The 21,219-nt window shown below is 40.3% G+C and overlaps 2 protein-coding genes across 2 annotated transcripts in view; one reads left to right on the plus strand and one right to left on the minus strand.

Annotated features, from left to right (window-relative positions):
- Positions 1-1,081: 1,081 nt before the first annotated feature.
- Positions 1,082-6,503, minus strand: srek1ip1 (SREK1-interacting protein 1). Its single transcript, XM_030050237.1, has 5 exons — positions 6,348-6,503; positions 5,835-5,882; positions 5,086-5,244; positions 4,321-4,390; positions 1,082-3,761 (listed from the first exon to the last, which is right to left on the minus strand). Exons 1-5 carry the CDS (start codon positions 6,358-6,360, stop codon positions 3,524-3,526), a joined length of 528 nt encoding a protein of 175 aa, XP_029906097.1. The 5' UTR covers positions 6,361-6,503; the 3' UTR covers positions 1,082-3,523.
- An 11,140-nt stretch (positions 6,504-17,643) lies between these two features.
- alpi.1 (alkaline phosphatase, intestinal, tandem duplicate 1) overlaps positions 17,644-21,219 on the plus strand; it is a 39,120-nt gene continuing 35,544 nt past the window's right edge. The window contains exon 1 of the mRNA XM_030049633.1: positions 17,644-17,707. Coding sequence (XP_029905493.1) covers positions 17,644-17,707 — 64 coding nt within the window. The remainder of the gene's footprint in view (positions 17,708-21,219) is intronic.

Raw genomic sequence — 21,219 nt, forward strand, 5'->3', positions numbered from 1 at the left:
TGCAGAGAGTGGTACTGATGCCCAGAGTGTTCAGTTTTCCAATCAGCTTCATGGGGGAGATTGTGTTGAAAGCTGAGCTGAAATCAACAAACAGCATTCTGATGTAGGTGTTGCTTTTCTCCAGGTGAGTGAAGACTGAGTGGAGAGCAGTGGATATGGCATCCTCTGTGGATCTGTTGGTTCTGAATGCAAACTGCTGAGGGTCCAGACTGGCAGGGATGTTGTTCTTTATGTGCTGGAGAACCAGTTTCTCAAAGCACTTCATCAGGGTGGGGGTGAGTGCCACAGGGCGGTAGTCATTTAGATCAGACACTGCAGACTTTTTAGGCACAGGGATGATGGTGGCTGTCTTGAAGCAGGTGGGAACACTCTCCTGTGACAGCGATATGTTGAAGATGTCAGTAATGACATCTACTAGCTGGTTGGCACATGTTTTTAGTACACGGCCAGGGATGTTGTCAGGCCCAGCAGCTTTACTCATATTCACTTTCAGCAGGACTTTCCTCACATCCACTGTGGATACTGACAGTGGCCGGTCCTCTGGAGGCGGAGTAGACTTTACAGCTGATTCTCTGTTGAGGAGGTCAAAGCGAGCATAAAATGTGTTTAGCTCGTCTGGTAACGTGGCCTCACACATGATGGGAGCGCTCCTGGTTTTGTAGCCTGTCACATTTTTGACCGCCTGCCACAAGTCTTTGCTGTTGTTGGTGTTGAGGTCTCTCTCCAGTCTCTGCTGATGCCTTCGCTTTGCCTCCTTGATGCCAGCTTTCAGTTTTGCTCTGGCAGTGTTGTAGGCTTCTTTGTCACCTGACTTAAAGGCAGCTTTTTTGGCTCTACATAGAGCTCTCACCTCTCCATTCATCCAGGCTTTCTCATTAGGGAATGATTTAACTGTCCTTATTTTTACCACATCATCAGCACATTTGCTGATGTATGATGTCACTGATGATGTGTATTCTTCAAGGTCGATATGGTTCTCCTGGGTAGGGAATTAATGGCATCTACATGCCATTAATTGCATCTATAAATACTGTAAATGATACTGTATATCATTTCACATACTGTACCAACTTGAGACAGCTTTATGAAAAGGTACATTTTTATTGCATAAAAAAACCATTACAACAGATAACAGCACACCTCAGAGAAGACAACAAACAACATTCAAACACATTTCGAAGTGGAGGTATACTATTTGAGAGGTGCTTAGTTGACCAAATAATTTTACAGCCCAGATCCATTATATTTTACGGAGAACTATGAATGGCTTTTTTCCACAAATTCACATCCAGCAATTTGGAAATTAACTTTGGTTACTTGATATGCTGCATGCAACGTCAGTGTTAACTGTCCAATGGACATCCCAAAGAGGGACCTTGACCACCAGGGGCCTTGAGAAGGGTCACATGGGATCCCGAGCAAAATATACTGATGCAGTTTCATGTACTTAAGCTAATGTCTAAGGAGGACTATTTTGATCGAAGGCTTCACGGCATCCTGAAATGCAAAGCTAAATTTAAACTGTAATGGACAAAACATCAGTCCCGGCTGATTATTGTGGTCAAGGTTCTGAATTTTACAGTGATTGGCATCTTAATTCAACACATGGTCGTCAAATACCGCAGCGTGATTACACACCTTTCGTGTCTGCTACCGATGTCAAAGACACCCTTTGGCATCAGGATTGAACCCTAATACAGCCAGGGCTACAGAGGCCAATACTGAGTCAACAACTTACATTTGAATTCTGTTATTGAACTTGGAGGTGTATTCAAATCCACCAGGTGGTAGTAGTACTCCATATTACTGGAAATGGGAGCTGAATATAGATGCTTCGTGCCAGGCATAGGACATCAACGTTAAAGTATTAAATGTCAATGTGGAAGTATTGTCAAATCAATGGGAAGTGGGGTGAAAGATCATTAAGACTTGGAAGTGGGTCAAACCAAGTTGCAATTGTCCACTGTGCACAATCAAAACCAAGATTAACATGTAGACTCGTTAGGGCCCGTCATACTCATCTAGCATGGGATTAAGACTCTGTGAGAGTCGAAATCTCTGAGCGGCCCGAGTCAACACACAACTGTTGACTCCTACAACATGAGTCTACTCAGAAACTGAAGCTCAACGTTGGCATGTTTTCCTGTGGTCCTATCTGCAGTCACTTCACCTTCACCTCCCAACTCACAGTACAGCGCTCATGGTTCACATGAATATTCTCTGAGCTGATTATCACCAAGGGAAGAAGGATAAGGGGCAGGCCTGGGGTGAAAGGCTGAGTAGAGGGAGACACGCCAGAAGAGCGCAGTGTTCTAGTCTCAGTTATTGGTATCCTGGATTACTTAAAATTGGTATCATTATTTGCCCTGAAAAATCAATAGTGATCGATCCCTTATTAAAACCAACAACCTTTTTGGCTCTTGAGTGTAGGGATGAAAAATTTATATATTTTCCACAGGAGCTGCAATTCCTGATAAAGAGAAAATATGTGACAAAATAGACAAAAGTACTGTGGTGCAACAGAGATGCCCTGGCATACAAATCCTATTCTCTAGGCGAAAGTCAACACATTTGTTTTTTTACAGACCACAGAAAAAAACACATCATTTTTATCTTTTTTTTTTCACGGAAATGCAAATTCTGACACAAAATTTCACACTACCGCTAACATCACGAATCATAGTATGATAGCAATATGATTTGTGACCACATAGTTCAGACCATGTTGCCATCCAACAATAAAAAAGTCTGACAAATGTGGTTAATTTTGGCCAGCATTTTACTGGTCATAAAAAAATGAATGGACTTCCAGCAACCTCCTGATTTTCCTGAGTTACCGCTAATGTGAACACTATCTAGTTTTTTTAAAACAAAGTTATACGTTTCATGTGTGGCAGAATTTTTACAGCCTCAAATTGTCAGAACATGCATAAATGTGTCCAATGAAGAAAACAAACAGTAGCAAACTCAAGCAATCTAATTCATCACTGTGGTGGCTGCTGCTCCTCTAGGGCAGAGTGATACAGGAGGTGCAGAGGTTGCCAGATCTTTCTGGATGTTGACAATGGGGAAAATACAGTCATAAAGATTTATTTGTAAAATGGGAGAACTATGTCTTAAAAAAAAGAGAAGAGGTTGAAAAAAAAACAGGACAGCATCAAAAAGCCTAACACATGGTCCCTGCACACTCATAGGTCAAAGGCTTTTTTGGGAATTCTTTTCTCCATTGAAGATCTTGCACTGATGTTCAGCATTACCTGTGCTAACAGTGGATAGCCATTATAACTGTAAGGAAACCATGCAGGTCACTTCACAGCAGATTTCTGGCAGAACAAATTGAGTATTCTTGTATAGATCCATACATCCATCCAACATATCTCTGCGTGATTCCACCGGTTTGGCATCACTGCAGACTGTTCAAACTGATTCCATCCACACAACAGCTAGGTTTTGTAATTTGCAACACTAATGATGCTGCCTTTTGCAACTGTAACTAAGTATAGGAAGCATCCTGAGCCAACTCTCAGTCACTGTCTGAGGATGAGCTGGAACTCTCAGATGATGATTCCTGTTTCCTCTTCTTCTGCTTCTTGTGCTGCTTCCCATGCTCTCTTTTGTTCTTTTTACTTTTTTTCTTGTGGCTTTTCAGTTTCTTCTTCTTCTTTTTCTTCTTCCTCTTCTCCTCCTCATCACTCGATGAGTTTGAACTGCTGTGTTTCTTTCTCTTCTTCACGGCCTCCTCGTCACTTGATGATGAAGATCTAGGACAGACAAATACTACTAAATCAGGATCATGAAATACCAAAGTGTACAACTGCACGACCCACTGTCCCACAGCTAGAACCACAAAAACACGTTTTACAAATCCGGGTTGTGCACTTGACTTCGCTAATGAAAATGACAATTCCAATAATACTCCTGCTTACATCCAGAGGTCCATACTCCAACTTGTTTGACAGTGCAAACAGTCTCCCTCTTTCATTCGCTCAACCACCTTTCTGCAAAGGTCATTGGCATATCCCACATCCCTACATGCAGAAAAATGCCTAATTCGAAATATCCAAACAGAATATGCTGTTTATGTCACCCGTATCAGACTCCGAATATAATCATATTTGGAATAATAGTGGATAATTTACATGCATATGCACACACTGAATATGACTGGGGAAATCCTTTCTGTGTCCCAGAATCTGTCAGGAGCTCAGATTTTTTGTGCAAATTGCAGTTTTATGTTCCCAGAGTGAGCATTCCCACAGAGCTGACAACTCTGAGGTTGCCTTGCAAACTTATTTGAAGTCTTGAAATGAAAAAAGTTACCTTTTCCTTGATTTTCTGTCTCGGCTGCTGCGGCGTTTGTTTCTCTTTTTTCGATCATCATCATAGGAACCTGCCACAAGCATAAAATTACAGACAGAGCAATAAGTCTGACTGGACTTATTGTAATAGTGCAGTCATCTGGCTTCAGATCACTTGAATTATGCTGTTTTGGATCATTTTGGAGTTGTCTAGGTGACATACTTGTCAGATACAATCACAGTGGTGATATTAAAACATAATGTTAAAATAATCCCTTGCACATATTTTTGGGCCATGGTAATGCCTAGTGAATTAACCCTTTGAAATCTGAGAAAACACATTTGATTTTTTTCAACAACATGGGAAAAAGGTGATTAGCAAATGTGCTGAAAATGAGCAAGAAACCAGTCAAAACTTACAAGAAAATTAACAGGAAAAAAAATCTGAAAATTAGCATAAAATTGTTGGAAAATTAGGACAAAACTATTTTTTACATTTAAATATATGTATACACATATTTGTTTATGTGGATAACTAATGCGACCAAGTGCTGCCATTTTGGACCCCTGTCTGTCTTGCTATGGGAGTGACAGGATAGCCACAGGACTGTGAAGAGGCAGCCCCGGGGATGGGGAACAAAGAGTCACTGATGAGGATATTTCACCATCACGTCCAGGGAACTAGGCAACCCAGCACTCTGCTAAAAACATCAATTTTACTTTAAGGCAAACAGGGAGACAAGTAAAAAGCATCTAATCATTTTGACTCAGAGTGTGTTCCTCTGACCTCTAGCGCGCTGGCCGCTGGGACCGAGCTTCTCGTTGCGTAGAGCCTCGGGTAAGTCTTCCTCGCTCTCCTCACTGCTGGTGCTGCTTACATCCAGAACAATGTCCTTCTGCGGGTCGACTCGGACAAAGTTTCGACACTCAAACGTCAGGTGTCCAGCTAGGGAAACGAGAATCCAATGGATAAACAAGTACGATGAAGCAGGAAAGCATCAGCGCTTTGACATCTTGGCTAATTAGCTGATACAATTAAGAGCGATTTACAAAACAACACAAGAGTAAACTGTTCCCAGATCACCAGCATTACAGGCAACCAACAGTGACCAAGGTGAGAGGCAAAGTCATAATCCCTCACTGATTTCACTGAAATGTAAAATAAATACACTTGGTTATTTGAGAAAATTCATGAGTATCATGTAGGGCTGCACGAAATGGTTAAGAAATCATGTTGTGATTATTCTGACAGATTTTGCCATAGGATTTGCCATTTTAGTGGTAGTGATCATTTCTGCATCATGTTTTTCATTTTAATTGGTAAAAAAAAAAAAAAAAAATAGTAAAATGATGATGTGATTTCTGCTGCTGTCCACACCAAACTATCATTTATTTATTTATTTTCTGACACATATGATCTGAAGGCCCAGGGGCCGCTGCAGCTCCACAATTCTTAATTTATAATGGTCATTTTTAACCCTTGAGAAAAAACCTGTCCAAACTCACAGGAAGTGACGTATCAAAGCGTGTACTTACGATAACCACATTTCTTGCAGCCAGCCCGGATATTGTCCTTATTGGGACCTGTGATACACAAAATGAGCGGTTTTAGTATTTGGACCGTGACGCTTTGGTTATTCTACCGGACGTGGCGATTTCTGTTGTGACTGATCCTGTGACTGAGCAAGAAGAACGCCAACCATAACATCAAGCTTCTGATGACATGAGAAGTGAAAGAGAGACAGACAGCTGTTAGGTTTGTCCGTGTTTCATACAGCCCGTGTGTCCCTGCTGCCACTATGTAACAGACTACAGTACAGGCTCCTTAGTCGTGTAACTTCCACACTGCTGGGTTTCAGAGCACACCGGAGAGCTTTAGCTACATCACTAGCTACAGTAGGTAGTCAAAGTAGGCTTAGCGTTAGGCTAATAACAGCAGTCTGGCTAACACTGCTAACGTTCACCTTCTGGCAATTACATTCTCATCAAACTGTCGTTACCTGAAGGGGCTCTGAAATAATAAATATATAACAGACGTTTAAAACTTGCCTGGAAGCGCCATTGTGCCCTCTGTAGTAAACTGTCCACAGAAAATAGCGACTAGTTTGCGCGCAACAAACCAAACCCCAGTTCACAAAACTTCCACGTTGGTCCCACTAAAAGGAATGCCGGGCGGAAACATTTGCCTTGGGAACTTCAGTGCCGTTCCGGGTCCGTGTCTTATTATGCCGCTCAGTGCCGGATGTAAACACCAGACGTGCTCATCATCAGTGTGCCCGCTGGCCTCCGTCACTAGTAATGCTGAGTTATCAACAGCAGGAGGCTCTACTTTCTTTTTAATTTAGTGAAGCAAGACACAAGAGGCGAGGGCGAGACAAGCAAGGCAGACTTTGAAACATCAGGAGACACACACACACACACACACACACACACACACACATATATATATATATATATATATTAGCTAGTCAAAGCAGACACACACACGTGTGTGTGTGTGTGTGTGTGTGTGTGTGTGTGTGTGTGTGTGTGTGTGTGTGTGTGTGTGTGTGTGTGTGTGTCTGTTAAAGACGTGGGATTAAGGGGGGGAAAAGTAGAGAGCTTTTAAAGAAGCAGGTATGAGGAGTGCAGGTGAGTGTTATGCAGTGTGTGTCATTCAGGGAGATGTGCAGAGAGGACTGGCTCCCAAGCTCTGTCAAACTGATGCATTTTGTGATTAATATATACTGTCAGTTTTTCCATTGTTATATGTTCTATAAAGAGATCTGTCCATACTGAGATATTTAATTTTTCACTGCTTCTCCAGTTTTGGAGGATGGTTTGCAATGAATGAAGGAATATTGATGGTGATGTGGGGATGTGGGGAAAAAACACATTAATTCTCATGTGAATGTTCACCCAAGATCACATCAGCAGGGATCAGATATGTGTCTGATTTAGGACAACATATACAGTGAGTGTCCACTTTATCAGCTCCAGCTGTCCAATCTACTGCAGTTCAGCTCAGCAGCTCTGCCATAAATTCTACCTTTTAACAAAGTTTATAATGTTCAGTTTTTATTGACATTGTGGAGAATGTGTACATTTAATTCTGTGTTTATTATTGGGGTTGTAGTTTGCACAGTTCTTGTACTGGACTACATTACATTTAGAAGTGTTTATAATTTTTTGTCCTCCCTATTTATATACATGAGGGGGACAAAATAGTAGAAACAGCTGTCAACAAACAGCAGCACTAACTATGAGCTCAGCGCCAAACATAAAAGTGGATGAACACCTCTGTTACTGTGACAACAAGAAAAGCTGAGCATTACAGGCAGCAGGAAAGGAAACTTTATGGCACAACAGTTGGACTGGATTGGATTAGATTGTACCGGTGGAGCTGATAAAGTGGTCACTGAGTGTAAAAGTGACCAAAATCAGAGCTGAAAATGTCAGATTCATTGTGTTTTTCTTCTGTTACCACTGGCATAAAAAGTCAGATCTTTGTCCCATTTAAGGGGAAAATCAGATCCAGGCTGCTTTTTGCTGGCTGCCTTAACATAGACCATGTGATACACACTGTAAACGCAAATAGTATACCTTACTACACATAACATAGTAAGTTTACTGGATTTTAACCTATATGTTTGGTTTACTATCTGCGGTTAAGTGTTGTGAACATAAAGATTCCACTAGTTCACAGAAATAGTACTGCTCAAATGAACTTAGAGAATCTAAGTTCTTTGAAATAATGAACAGTACGTGGCGATATCACTGCCCATGGAGGTTGCAGTGCTCACAGCCATTGCACAAAAAGAATAACACCTGTTTCCAGACTACTCACATTCTGAATGTGAAAGAGCGATGATTCTGGGAGATCTACCAGGAACTGTGTGTCTCTTATTTGGCTTGATCTCTGCTTTGAACCTGGACTATAATGGCCATGCAGAACACATCAAAATTCATTCAGAAGGTGTTTTTGTTAATAGCAGGCAAGTCCAAGCCAAACTCCAAATACTGAAAAACCTGCCTCTGACTTAGGTTAGCATTAGCATTTAACAAGCTCACATTATTTTGTATTAGGGGTATGTGGAGGCACCACTATCTGTATTAGTATTAGTATTTTTATTTGTTTAGAGGCAAAATAAGTTGGATTTGGATTTGGGAAAAAAGTGGGCATGGCTCAAACCAGACGGGATTTTTTTTTTTAATAATTGGATTTCAACTACAAAAATATATAGACTAAGTGAAATTCCTGCCTATTAAAACTCTATAGGTTTAAACCCACTCTAGCGACTCTGCATTGTGCAAGTCAAAAGAAATCTAGCCTTGAAAAAATGTGGTGGACTTCTGTGTCTCTTGGTGACCAGCGTCTGAGCAAACTACAGTCAGTGGAGTTTCCCAGCATGCTTTTGGGCAACAGACATCTCCTGAGCCCAGTTCATAGATGTTTGGCTCCTTTAGTTTGTCTGTGTATTGTTTATCATGTGCGCTTTGTGTTGAGTTATTAAAGATGGTTTTGCATTATTTGTGTACTGCGACTGTTATTGTCTATTCTTTTGGTCTAGCTCCATCCAGCATTTCTCCCAGGTGGATGTAGGATTGTGTTGCAATAAAGTCAAATCCTGGATATGAAATAGATAGATAGATAGATAGATAGATAGATAGATAGATAGATAGATAGATAGGTATACTTTATTGATCCCAACCAGGGAAATTCTGGAATAAATAAAGTCAAAGCAGTGTCAGTTACATTGTTAACTCAGGTAGCACGGAGTGTGCAGTGTACCGAACAGAATATTATTGAATTAGATTTGGAAGGATAATTCTCTCAGAGACAAGCCTACTTTGTATAATGAGGTTTATTAAATTGAAATAATGGTGTAATACCACTTTCAAGTCTTTAGTAAGTAAGTATTGAAGGCCCAAGACTAAACTTGATTGTAATAATACCTCTAATCTTACTTGCAATTTACTAGTACACTTACTAAACAACTTACAAAAACTCACAAAACAATCTCCACCTAACTTTTAGCTGTTCATTAATTTAACTTGAATTTAGCTTGAAAGTTTACTGGGTAAAAGTGAGGCAATCGGTTTCCAAACTTTTTTTCAAGTAAACTGAACAAGTTAGAATTTACAGTGCACCAGGGCTTTCCTCCCTAGTAGGGATCCGGCAACAACCCAAGATGTTTTTTTTTTTTTTTTCCTTTTTGCAGTATTATTAAATTCTTGCATGTATTTTTGCAGGCTTAAGAAATTGTAGCCTAATTATTCTCTCTCCAGTGCTTTCTTGTTTCTGATGATCTGCCACTAATGTTTTTGTTTGTTTTTTTTTTAAATCCATTGTCATTCATTTCTGTTAATCCCCTTCTCAACTAATTTCATTGGAATACTGAATAGTATATTAATATACACCATGAAGTCTCTAGTTCACCGTATTCACTCTGAACAGTTGGATGTTTATTTATTGAAAATGGCTCTTTCCCCAGCCAGCAGTGCAGCACAAACCCTACAGTTCATTGGACTCATCTCTTCTGTTATATACAAATGCCTTATTTTTGGTTTTCTTCAGAATTGAAAAATAGTCCTCCAGCTTATTTTGGCCATTATTCCCCCCATTTCTTATGCACTACACTTTAATAGCGTTTCACCACTTTTCCCCGGGGAAACAATTATTTTCAGGGGCTTTTAGCTGTTTCATCAGATACCTCATTGCCATCGATTCCAACATATGAAGAAACATATAAAACACCCACATCATGCTGTGTTTTTTTTTTTTCGCTCTGTAATTAATGTAATTAATTCAACAACTAAATCTGGTCAAACATTAGACTCTCCCTCCACTGCCACTGTAGCCAGTAGTGAAATGTCCCTAGTGGCATATAGGCATATAGATTATCATTATTATTACCACTACATCTACAAAACAGAGTATTTTGGTATTAAAACTAGTCTTTATAATTAAGCAACATATGCATTTTCAGAAATAAACATCTGGCATTTGTCACAATGCAAACAGCTTGAAAATGGGTCAGCAGTTGAGGGAGTTGATTTGAACTGTGGACGGACGTCCTGCCTCAGTAAACAGACAGGCATTAGGGGAGGCGGAGGTACAGTGACAGGCGGGACAGGAGGTTTCACCACAACCTCCACACAACAAAGAGACAAAAGGCAGTTGGTAAACCTGTTTTATTCGACAGAGAAAACATGTCTGTCACCTCATATTTTTAAGTTCTATCTTTGCAGAGTGACGACTTACTGGACGTGGACAAGCCACCACAAACACATCATGACATACAGATTCAAATGTCCCCATTTCTTTTAGCTTTTGCTACAGCCACAGGACAACATATTTACACAGTTCTCAAGCATGACATGGTTCTGCAGACTTGTCACCATAGCAAACAAATATAATCGTCACTTAATGTTGTAATTTACTCACTGGGTCAACGCCTATTGCACACCTGTCAGGAATGGCCAGGAAGGGGGTCTCTTCTCTCTCTGGTCCATCTCAAGATTTCTTCTGTTTTTTCACAGTTCAGCTGGGTTTTTTCTGGCAGTGTTTTCTTGCCTGCTATGAGGATTAAGTTAGGGGGTGTCGTCATGTTTGTTGTAAACATCTGGGCATGTAAAGCCCTTTCAGACTGTAAATGGTGATATTAGGCTCCAAATAGATGTGAACTTTAAATTGAGCTACTTTACATGTACAAACCGACAAATGACCACAGCACCCTTTTTTATTTTATTTTATTTTATTTTTTGACTTTCGACGGGTTGACCTTTACGTTAATGCCCTAGCATGTACATAACATTTAGTCCTTGTTGAAGTATTTGAAAGTACTTTTTGTGATTTGTGCGACGCCACCAAGGTTCCACACGAGTGCTAGAACTTACCCAGTGCTGCCTGAACTGTTCTGATGCAGTAAACATGACCCACTGTTGCAGTCTATGCAGGTTAAAACAAATCCTACCATTTGTGTGGAAATAGTATTTGACCCATGCCTGATTGCTTTCACAGCAATGCCAACACTGTGGTTTGTGTGAGGGGTTAATTGAAGGCAGCACGAGTCAGACGGGCAGATGGAAAATGTTGGCAGATGTGAGCCCCCCAGACATGCTGTCATAATCATGTCTGTTATTCAAACTGCGTGTGTTGAGTTAGCATCCAAACACATACAAATACAGACACAGTCTTAATCTTGGTCTTTGATCTCAGATTTGTACGATCCCTGTTGTGCTGAATCAGCATTCTCTATAGCATGCTAGCACGAATTGTGGTAATGTGCTAACTATCAAGCAGAAGCCACAATCAGATGTACAGCAGCCAAGTCCTCAGGCTCTGAAACTTGCAGCCCTCAATGTCCGGTCTTCAAGTGAATGGAAAAAATTGGCCTCAATGTTTTCTTGGTTTCTTGGTTGGACAGTAACAAAACTGTATACTGTGTGAAGCCAGGGCTCCGAATTTCAGTTTTCTTCACAGATCCAAGATGAGAAAAAAAAAAAAAAAAAAGATGGAGGTTCAGTGCTGTGAAAAGTAATAATTTGAATGTACAACACAGTTGGGATCATGAGCACACAGAAAGGTAACAGCTGTAAAATGTTTCTTTAAAACCCTGTGTGGCTCCATGAAGAACCATCAACTACCAACTACCATTTGAGACAACAACAATAAACACAAAACAAAATAAAACAAAACAATTGAATGAATTGTGTCTACCAATAACTATTTTTTAAAGAAGTTCTATGAATAACTTTTTTCTTTAAAGAACTTTTTCGGGTTCTTTAAAGAACTTTTTTGGTAAAATTTCTTTGAAGAACCATTTCTGGTTCCTCAAAGAACTTTTGAATTAGGTCTTTGAAGCACCTCTGGGGAATCTTTGAGGAACCATTTAAAGAAATGGTTCTTTAAAGAAACATGGTCTGAAACATTCTGTGTGGAATCACAAAGGTTCTGCTGTGGCATCACCATGAAGACGCATTCTAGGTTCCAGTTGGCACCTTTATTTTTGTGTGATGCTTGTTGTGTATCACCCAGCCAGATGTAGTGTTTATTGTTATGATGAATGTGCAGAACTGCCTTCCAAAATTGCGACAGACTTGGACAGCATATTAACAACTAGAGATTGCAACATCCTTATTGATCCAAAGTTCCTGATCTTCCAAGACATCAGCTGCCCTCATTTGACCTCATCCATCATGTTTAATGACCTGGCCATAAATATGGCCATGCTTTAGATTTGGTAATCTCATGTGGTTTAAATATTAATGTCCTTTTGATCCCAGAAGATGGCGATGGATAATGGTAAGCTTGTTTTTGACACTATGATAAGGTCATGCATTTCCAGTCATTGAAAAGACAAAAAATTAAGGGCAGGCGAAAAGGAAAGAATACATCAAAATCTCATGTAATAAAACAAATTGTCTCACTTTCTTATTCTACTTGCATCTCATTATGAATGAAATGGCGAACTCAGTGTAGGATCATGCTCATGGATGATGCACATTAACCAAATCCTTCCAAAACCCACCCAGCTCATTTGGCTGCCCCGGCTCTGTGCACAGAAAGTTAGAAAAGAGTCTCAAAAATGTCGGTCTTTTATCAGAAAACAGATTTTGCAGCTGCGCCCCAGAGACACAGAGAACATCAGCAACAACCACAGGCATTTTTCACACTATATCCCTAATCCAGATAGACAGAGATAAGGTTGAAAATCGGCAAAGTGATCCTTTAATTTAAAAAAGGTGTAGCTGAGGTTATGGCCTTGATTATGATAACATCACTTAAGTTACTCACCAACAAGATAAATATAGCAACACAGAATGAATTTAATTGCAAAGTATGAAATGTACTTTGTATGGCTGTATTGCAGTAAATGTCTTGATTGCACTGGAACACGTGGTTACATGGGCATGCTGACACAATCAATCAATCAATCATTTTTTTTTTTTATATTGCACAGTAAATCAAGATTACAGAGTTCTTTACAAGTACAAGAGCAGTGATTGTGGGTAACATCATATCAGAGAACTAACTGAAAAGATTTAAAGCAAAAGCAACAGCAGAAAAGCTTGGTGTTGTCCAAGCTCCACTAGATGATCATTAATCAAGTCACCTTTAAAGCAAGGTCAATACTCAGCCATCCAGACCAGCCACTCAGCTCTCAGTTCCATCAGGCTGCAGATTTAGGCTTCCAAAGGCAAAGTGTAACATGTGGCCAAGAGAAGAGAAAAGTAAGTATGACAGAAAGATGTTAAGCAAGCAAATAAAAAGCAAGACGCTAAAACACTGCATGCATTGAGACCACAAGACATCCATCAGGTTGCAGCCATACACAGTCTTGTGGTTCACTGGAACAACATTCCAGGAGTTCCTTAAACTGAGCTGGATGGAAATACATGAAACCAGTTGTGAGCCTTGTGAGGCAAGGATACATAGTATATCTAGATTTGTGCAGGCGTTATCAATAGGGTATGATTGTGTAAGCAATGCTAAATTGTAACCTTTATTGTAGCTCACTGTTAATCTTGACATTACAAATAGGCAAGTCTAGCACAAGTTCTAAGCACCACAGAGAGTGTTCACTTTTCAGCCACCAGGAGGCGCAAAGTGCAAAGAATGCTTCTACATTTCCAGTTCTGTGTTACACAAGTAGTGAGGGAATGGACTGCAACTGCAGCCACAGTACTAACTGAGGATAGATACAGAACAATACAGTAAGACATTGAGACAGAGCAGCATTTATATTAGACACTTTGACTGAGTGTTTGTTAACCCCTTGAAACCTGAGCAAACTCACTGGATTTTTTTTCTCAAAAAACATTCAATATTTAAATTCAGAATCAGAAAGACTTGATTGACCCCTGGGGGAAAATTGGGCACAGTAAATGTACCATAAAATTGCAACAAAAATTACAGGGGAAAAAAAAATAAAACAAATACAAACAAATACACACCAAAACACAATTACAATAATATGACCAAAAATATTACACAACAATTACCATAAAATTAGCAAAAAACAATTACTACAAACTACATTACTACTACTTCCAATGCAATAATAATAATAATAATGATGATGATGATGATGATACAAGAAAGGCAAAAATCCTCTAAAGAAAGAATGAAAGAAAGAAAGCATGCAAGAAAGATACAAGATAGAGCGCTTTCACTTGTTAACAGCATTTACAGTTACAGCATGAGAGCAGCTCAGAAAATGAGAGGCACAGCACAATTGTGTGAGTGATGACTGACAGCTGTGCTTACTGCCTCTCTGTATATCATCATTTCTATAGTCCGTTCATTCCGGTATGAGTTAGAACAATGCTTAGCTACAGTAATGATTCCTCCAGATGTGCCCAGAGAAGTTTTATTCATCAAGCCAGTGTTTTACTCATGCATGCCACTGTCTAAAAAGATTCCACTTCAGAACAATGTTTCCCATTTCACCCATTCATTTTCATTTTCATTTTTGCTATTACATTTCATGCATTAAGGACCATCTTATTGGTAGCTGTTGACAGGCTTACTCACAACCTGGCCTGTATTTCCTGGAAATTTCATTGAAATCTCTCTCCCCATCTCCCTTTAATGATAAGATCTTGTGGTCCTGTTGATAATAAAACTAAAATATGTCTCTCTTTGGCAGTTATTCAGATAATTACACAATCATCTGCTACTTAAAACTGTGTCTATGCTTTGTAATTTGCCATATAATTACTGAGTTTTTTGCTGCTCCTTTCATACTGAATTCGAGTCCCATTTCTACACTCCTTTGTTGTCCATGGGTCTCTCTTTGTGTTAGGTTTTTGCTTGGTTCAACCAACAAACGAGAATTGTGTTTGTGTAACAGTTATGACCCATATACCACTGGGCTTCCAGTAAAAACCAGTACTGTCATGTTTCATATCTTCATACCTTCAACATTCAATTTATTATACCTAACACACATCCTTAGCAACGGAATAAATAGAGATTTTATGGCCATGTTGAGTCTTCCTCTTCATCCCAGGCAGTCTCTGTGAGTCACTGAGCAATTATATGGAGCAACTGTGTTCCTGCAAACAAACACTACTTGTTTCTCTGTGATGCCTATAGGGCTCAGGGCTGGGTATCAAAAACTACTATGCTAGTACTACTTGTAATTTATGGGCATTTTTGTTGAGATATTGATATGGTGTCACATGATTTTTGTTAGTTAATATTTCATTTACTTAAAGAGAGTTGGCCAAAACGAAGGAAAAGATCAAATAATCTATTATTATGGAATATATAGGCCATATATATCATTTTTAAATCCTGAGCAAATTCACTTAATTTCTTTCAAAATTGGCACTTGAAAATTGGCAAATTATAGCAAATTAGTAAAACAGTCCTAGAAAATAATAGTAGCCCTCTAAATAAAACTATATTATAGAAACAATAATAAAAAATAAATAAACAAAAAATATATAAGGAGATAGAAAGAAAGGAAAATGCAAATAGCATTAGATAGCAAATAGCAGCAATAAATAAATACAGTGGGTAAATGTGGAGGAAACAAGTGCTGTGAGAAAGCAGCAGTTTTTTAAAAGTTCTATAGGTGCCTTTAAACTCATAATAACAAAATATGGAAACAATATGCGAAGACACTCCACCAGTGAGTGAGCAGGACTCACAGCATCGGTGGAGCCAACATTTCAGAAGCGAGGGGGATGGATTGTTCAGGAAGAAAACTTTTTTTTTTTTTTTTTTTTTTGGACACAAAAAATAAATTACAAATAAATAAATAACAGGTTTGTGTCATTGTAATTATGGCTGCATATTAACCCTTTGACACCCAGCATCCTCAACGAGCTAATTTTGCTCAGGTTTCAAAGGGTTAAATAGGGTTTCAAAAACATCTCACTCACTCACATCTCTTATTATTGATTCTTTTATTCTTTTTGCTGATTGGTGCTTGGACATCACCTCTGCCTTTAAATGTGATGTCACTTCCTTTTGTTCAGCTTAAAGCTGAAATGTATCCATCTATGCCAACACAATAAACTGAAGATATGATATGCTATTTGTGTATGCTGGTATTTCATTCTGTTGTGTGTAGAGGATGAAAATATTGTTAATATTGCACATTAATATCTCAGTTTTTTGGGGTTTTTTTTCCGCATTACCATGAAATTTTATGGCATTGTTACTAACTATAGGATGAAAGCTGGCGATTTTGGTGACCCCATGATCCCCCCCGCTAGCACCACCAGCAGGCCCAGCGTGAAACCTGCGTTTCAAATAACATGCTTGATAGTTGTCCAGTTATGGAACAATTCCATAGGTTATAGGACTTCAAGCAACCCTAGTATGCAGGAAATTGGATTGGAATGGCTGGAAATCTTCTGACAAGTCAGCCATGCCGCTTGATGCTAACAGTGAGCAAAAAAGGATAAAATACTGAGAACAAACATACACAAAATAGAGTTTGCAAAACCACATTTTGTATTGTAATACATACAACGTCTTCATGTTGGATTTGATCTGTACTGTGAGAATGCCACCTCACTGCATGTGTAATTGTAAAGCACCATACATCAATCAACCAAACAGATCCCTCTGTGCTGGAACTCCTGTCTTAGGCCCCCAGGAAGTGAGTGGTCCATAACATCAGTGATGTCATGATCTGAGGCAAGGAGTGTGTGGCGGTGGTGACTGGCCTTCCAGGACCCATGTCGTCTTCTAGACTCTCCCTGTCACGTTTGAACTCTGACGCCCTCTTTCTTTACCAAGCTGTACAAAGGGGCCTCCTCCCTTAGTGTGACCACCATGTCCACATGGACCTCCATGGGTGTTAAGCCCTTGAGGCTGAGGTCGCGGATGACTGCACGCTGGCTGATGTCCTCATGAACCACTAACTTTGAAGGCTTAATTAAATCTGTAACAGAAAATTAATAACTTTTAACTTTGTGTCATCATTCAGCAAGTTGAAATGCTTGTAAATTCAGAAAAAAAAAAAAACTGCACAGCTCATCTTTTTCAAACTTAAGCCACGAACTTATCAATCAACCCTATGTATAGGTGAGGAGACTGTCAGTATTGTTACAGCTCCAACGGGTCGTCAACAGAGGTGATAGATTACTTGATACTCCCTTAAATTACAAAATTATCCACATTTAATCTCTTGGATCTTTTGGTGGTCCAAGGGTGGGCCAAAGGAAAATCCAGTGCAGTGCCTTTTGGGAATCCATGCACCACTGCCAACTAAACACCCAAATGTAAATGAAAATGAATATTGTCCAGTTCCTTGAATGAGAGAAACAGTCCGTCTGAGGGAAGTTTCTCTTACGCTGCTAATAGGCTGTGTCTGGTCAGCACCTGGCGGACCAGACGGACATGGAAGTCTCTGCGGTGGATATTTTTGGACAGAGGCCTGCCTGGCCCCAGCAAAGCTCTCAGGGTAAATAAACGTACGTCTGACCTCAAGCGCCAGTCGCTGAGCCTCTCAACCTCACCACCTGACACAATGTTCCTGCCACGACTGAGAGCAGCACACCTGGGTGGCCGTGCAAGGAAAGACAACTCCTGTTGACATCCAGCTGCTGTTGGGCTTTTGTTTTCGCCAGCGAAAACCAAAGCCCAGCAAGACCCTCATTTCTATGCTGTGTTGCCACTCTGTTTGGACTCCTTGACACATTAACATTCATCTACTCCTCCTTCATTCAGACCTCCCCAACTAAAATAAAACTGCTTCAGGGATCCTTTTTGCCCATCATTATCTGGCAACCTCTAGACTATTTCTTGTGTTTCTGCCTGGTCTTGTCCAAGGTCATATCAGGAGAGGCAAAATGCATCCTGAATTGAATTGTTTTGGATGATACTTCTGTATGCAGTAGAAGTGTGGCTGCTCTCGCTCATCCTCTCTGTCTTCCTTGCAACCTCTCTCCCCTCCCTTCCTCCCTCTCGGCTCATTCTCCCTCTCCTTGTATCTTTCTGTGCATGTGTGATGGCTTCTGTAATGAGGGCTCTTTGATGTGGAGATCTAGGGTAAGCAGAGTGCTTAGTTGAGTGGGAGGAGAGAAATACGAAGCAGGTACACCACAACTGTGTGTGTTGATTAAAAGCCTTGTTTTCTCCCACCAGACCATCCCCGACCATCTTGCATACGAATGCATCTCTGGCTCAGGATTTTCACATAGGGGAATGCCTTGGTTTCTATTTTTCTGTATGATCTTGGTTTTCATGCATCATTTAGCTCATTACTACATGTGCATTTCCACGTGCCCATTTTTCTGATGTATCTACACTCTTGTTTATTTCCCCGTATCCCTAAAACCCTGCATCCCACTTTGGCTTCTCTGAAACCCAGTCAAAGACACTTCCTGCAGCAAACTACAAAGCCTGAACCTGGATGAGCCGCTGACAGGCATGTGTCCACACAGGACAGAGGGAGGAAACACTTTGATTTGATGCACCAGGCAGGATAAAGATGGGCAGTCCGGGGAGGGAAAAGGGCCAGCATTCTCTGATTTCAGGGATATTTCTGACGCAAATTGGTAAAAAGGTGAGTGGTGGAGGTGTGTATGTGTGTGTGGAAGTGTGAGTTCTCCCCTCCTCCTCTGCCTGTCTCTCTGAAACAAAAGATGCAAGCCAAGGCTACAAAACGGAAATGGTAGAAGGAAAATACGTTCCCCCATCACTCATTTATTACTTCTCTGGATACCTTGGAGGCGAGAAACTTCACCAGCCATTATTATGGAAGGAGGTGTAAGAGGCTGATTGTAATTGCTGGCTGTTTGGAGTCAAAAGAAAAGAATAAAGGAGGGAAAAGGAAAACAGAACCAGTACAGTACCAGAAAATGAGAATAAGACCTGACAGCAGGTTTTAATGCTCAGGAGTTAAGATGGTTTTGTTGACATACTTGCTTTTCTTCAATGGATGTGGCTGCTCAGGTGAGTCAGAATTTCCTATTCACAATAATGCCTAACATTACACTGAGAGAAAGGGTGAAGGTTCGCAGAGTAATGACTGCATGAAAAGATTTCATGGGGCAACTTTGTGCCCATGAAAGCATTTTTTATGAGGTGATGTCAAATGCAATATATTCTTCAATGTATACAGTAAAAATGAAGTTAAGCCTCTGGATATAGGTTTTTCTGCTGTTTACTTTTTCCATGTCATAACATGTAGGTCTGGAGTCAGACGAAACAAACCATGAATAATTACAACACATCAGAGACAGGCAAGCAGGCATTCACACATATGCACGTGTGCGCGTGTGCGCACACACACACACACATACACACACACACACACACACACACACACACACACACACACACACACACACACGTCTCTTCTCTCATATACAGCCTCTTTCTCCATCCTTTTCTTTCCCCCTCACCCATATTCTCATTCTCCTCACTTACATAGGGTCTTTCTTTGATTTATTCTACCACTTTAACACATCCACGCGCACACATACTGTACACTATAGCCTCATTAGACTGAACTAACCTCCATATTTCCTTTATGAATCCAATTAAACACTAAAGTGGGTCCACTTCTCAAGCTGTTTGATGTTTAGGTAGCGATCTCTGGCCGTAGTCACTGTGAGTTGTTATGAGTCGGGACATGGGTCTCTTGGTGCCTCATTTATAATTGTCCCCCAATCAAGCTGCGTGCCAGCAGTAAAAAGCTTTTACGACTAGCCTTCCAACTGTTGTGAGATGGGATCTCAGTCAACAGTTCTGCACATAAATGACATTACGTCATTTATGGCCCCTCTTTTAAATTGATCTAGATTTGTTCTTCATCTGTCTCTTTAGGCGGATATGATTCTGTATGTGTGTGGGTGTATGTGTGTGTGGAGGGGGTGGGGTCATATTTGTGACAAGGCCAAAATAGATCACAGGCCTCATTGGCTGAGCTAGCTTAATTATTCCACCAGTGCTGTCTCTGTTTTGACTCTCTTGCAGAGCTGGCTGTCTTTTTCCCGTTGTTCTACATTTGAGTCTATTCCCTTTTTAAGACACAGATAAACACACACACACACACACACACACACACACACACACACACACACACTGTATATCAGGCATCTACATCTCTTACCATCAGTATCCTTGGTCACCTCTGCCAATCTCTACCCTGCCTTATAAATTTTCTTACCAAATCTTCCAAAGTTGAGGAAAGGTATTTGGCTCTAGCTTTGAAGCCGTGGTTGTGTGGTCCACTGCCACCCACACTTACATCCTAGTCTTGACAACTGAACCTAAACATTTTCCTCTATGAGTTGTAATTGAGACACACAATCTAGCTAACCACTGTAATTCAAAGAAGCTATAGGTTAAAGCAGTTGAGTTAAGAGCAGAGGCAAGGGAAGTGGAGGGGAATAAAACCTTTGTAATTTACTTTTAGGGCATTCTTACACAGCATCCCAATCCCTGGAATGAGGCTGGCTGGGGTTCAAGGACCGAGAACTTCAAGGAACATTTTTGGGGTTTTCCATTTTCAGTCATATAGGGAACTCCTGAGGGGAATCAAGAGTTCCTTTGTTAAGGGGGAAGAATCCCTTTATAAATGAAGAATCCTGAAAGTACTTAGAACTAACTCAAGGAGGTCTTGTGGGGCGTTTTCCAGTGAGGAATTGTAAGGACTTTGTTGGCTTCGATAGGATATAAGAAGAACCTCTGATGAAATCACAGTTTTTAGAGTGTCGGTGGTTCTCATATTCTTACATTGAAAGAGGTGGTGGTTCTAATTTTCAAAAAAGGGGACCAGAACATGTGCTCCAATTACTGGTGTATCACACTCTTCAGCCTTTCCTAGGAAAGCTTACGCCAGGTTGTCAAAATTCAGAATCAGGAGGTGCAATGCAGGTCATCGTGCCAACAAAACAGTAGAACTACTGTTTAGGCTACGCTAGCATGGATACTAGAGGGGTCATTGGAATCATATGTCTTCGAGGT

The sequence above is a fragment of the Myripristis murdjan genome, chromosome 4 (genome assembly GCF_902150065.1).
Source record: "Myripristis murdjan chromosome 4, fMyrMur1.1, whole genome shotgun sequence".
NCBI classification, from domain to species: Eukaryota; Metazoa; Chordata; class Actinopteri; order Holocentriformes; family Holocentridae; genus Myripristis; species Myripristis murdjan.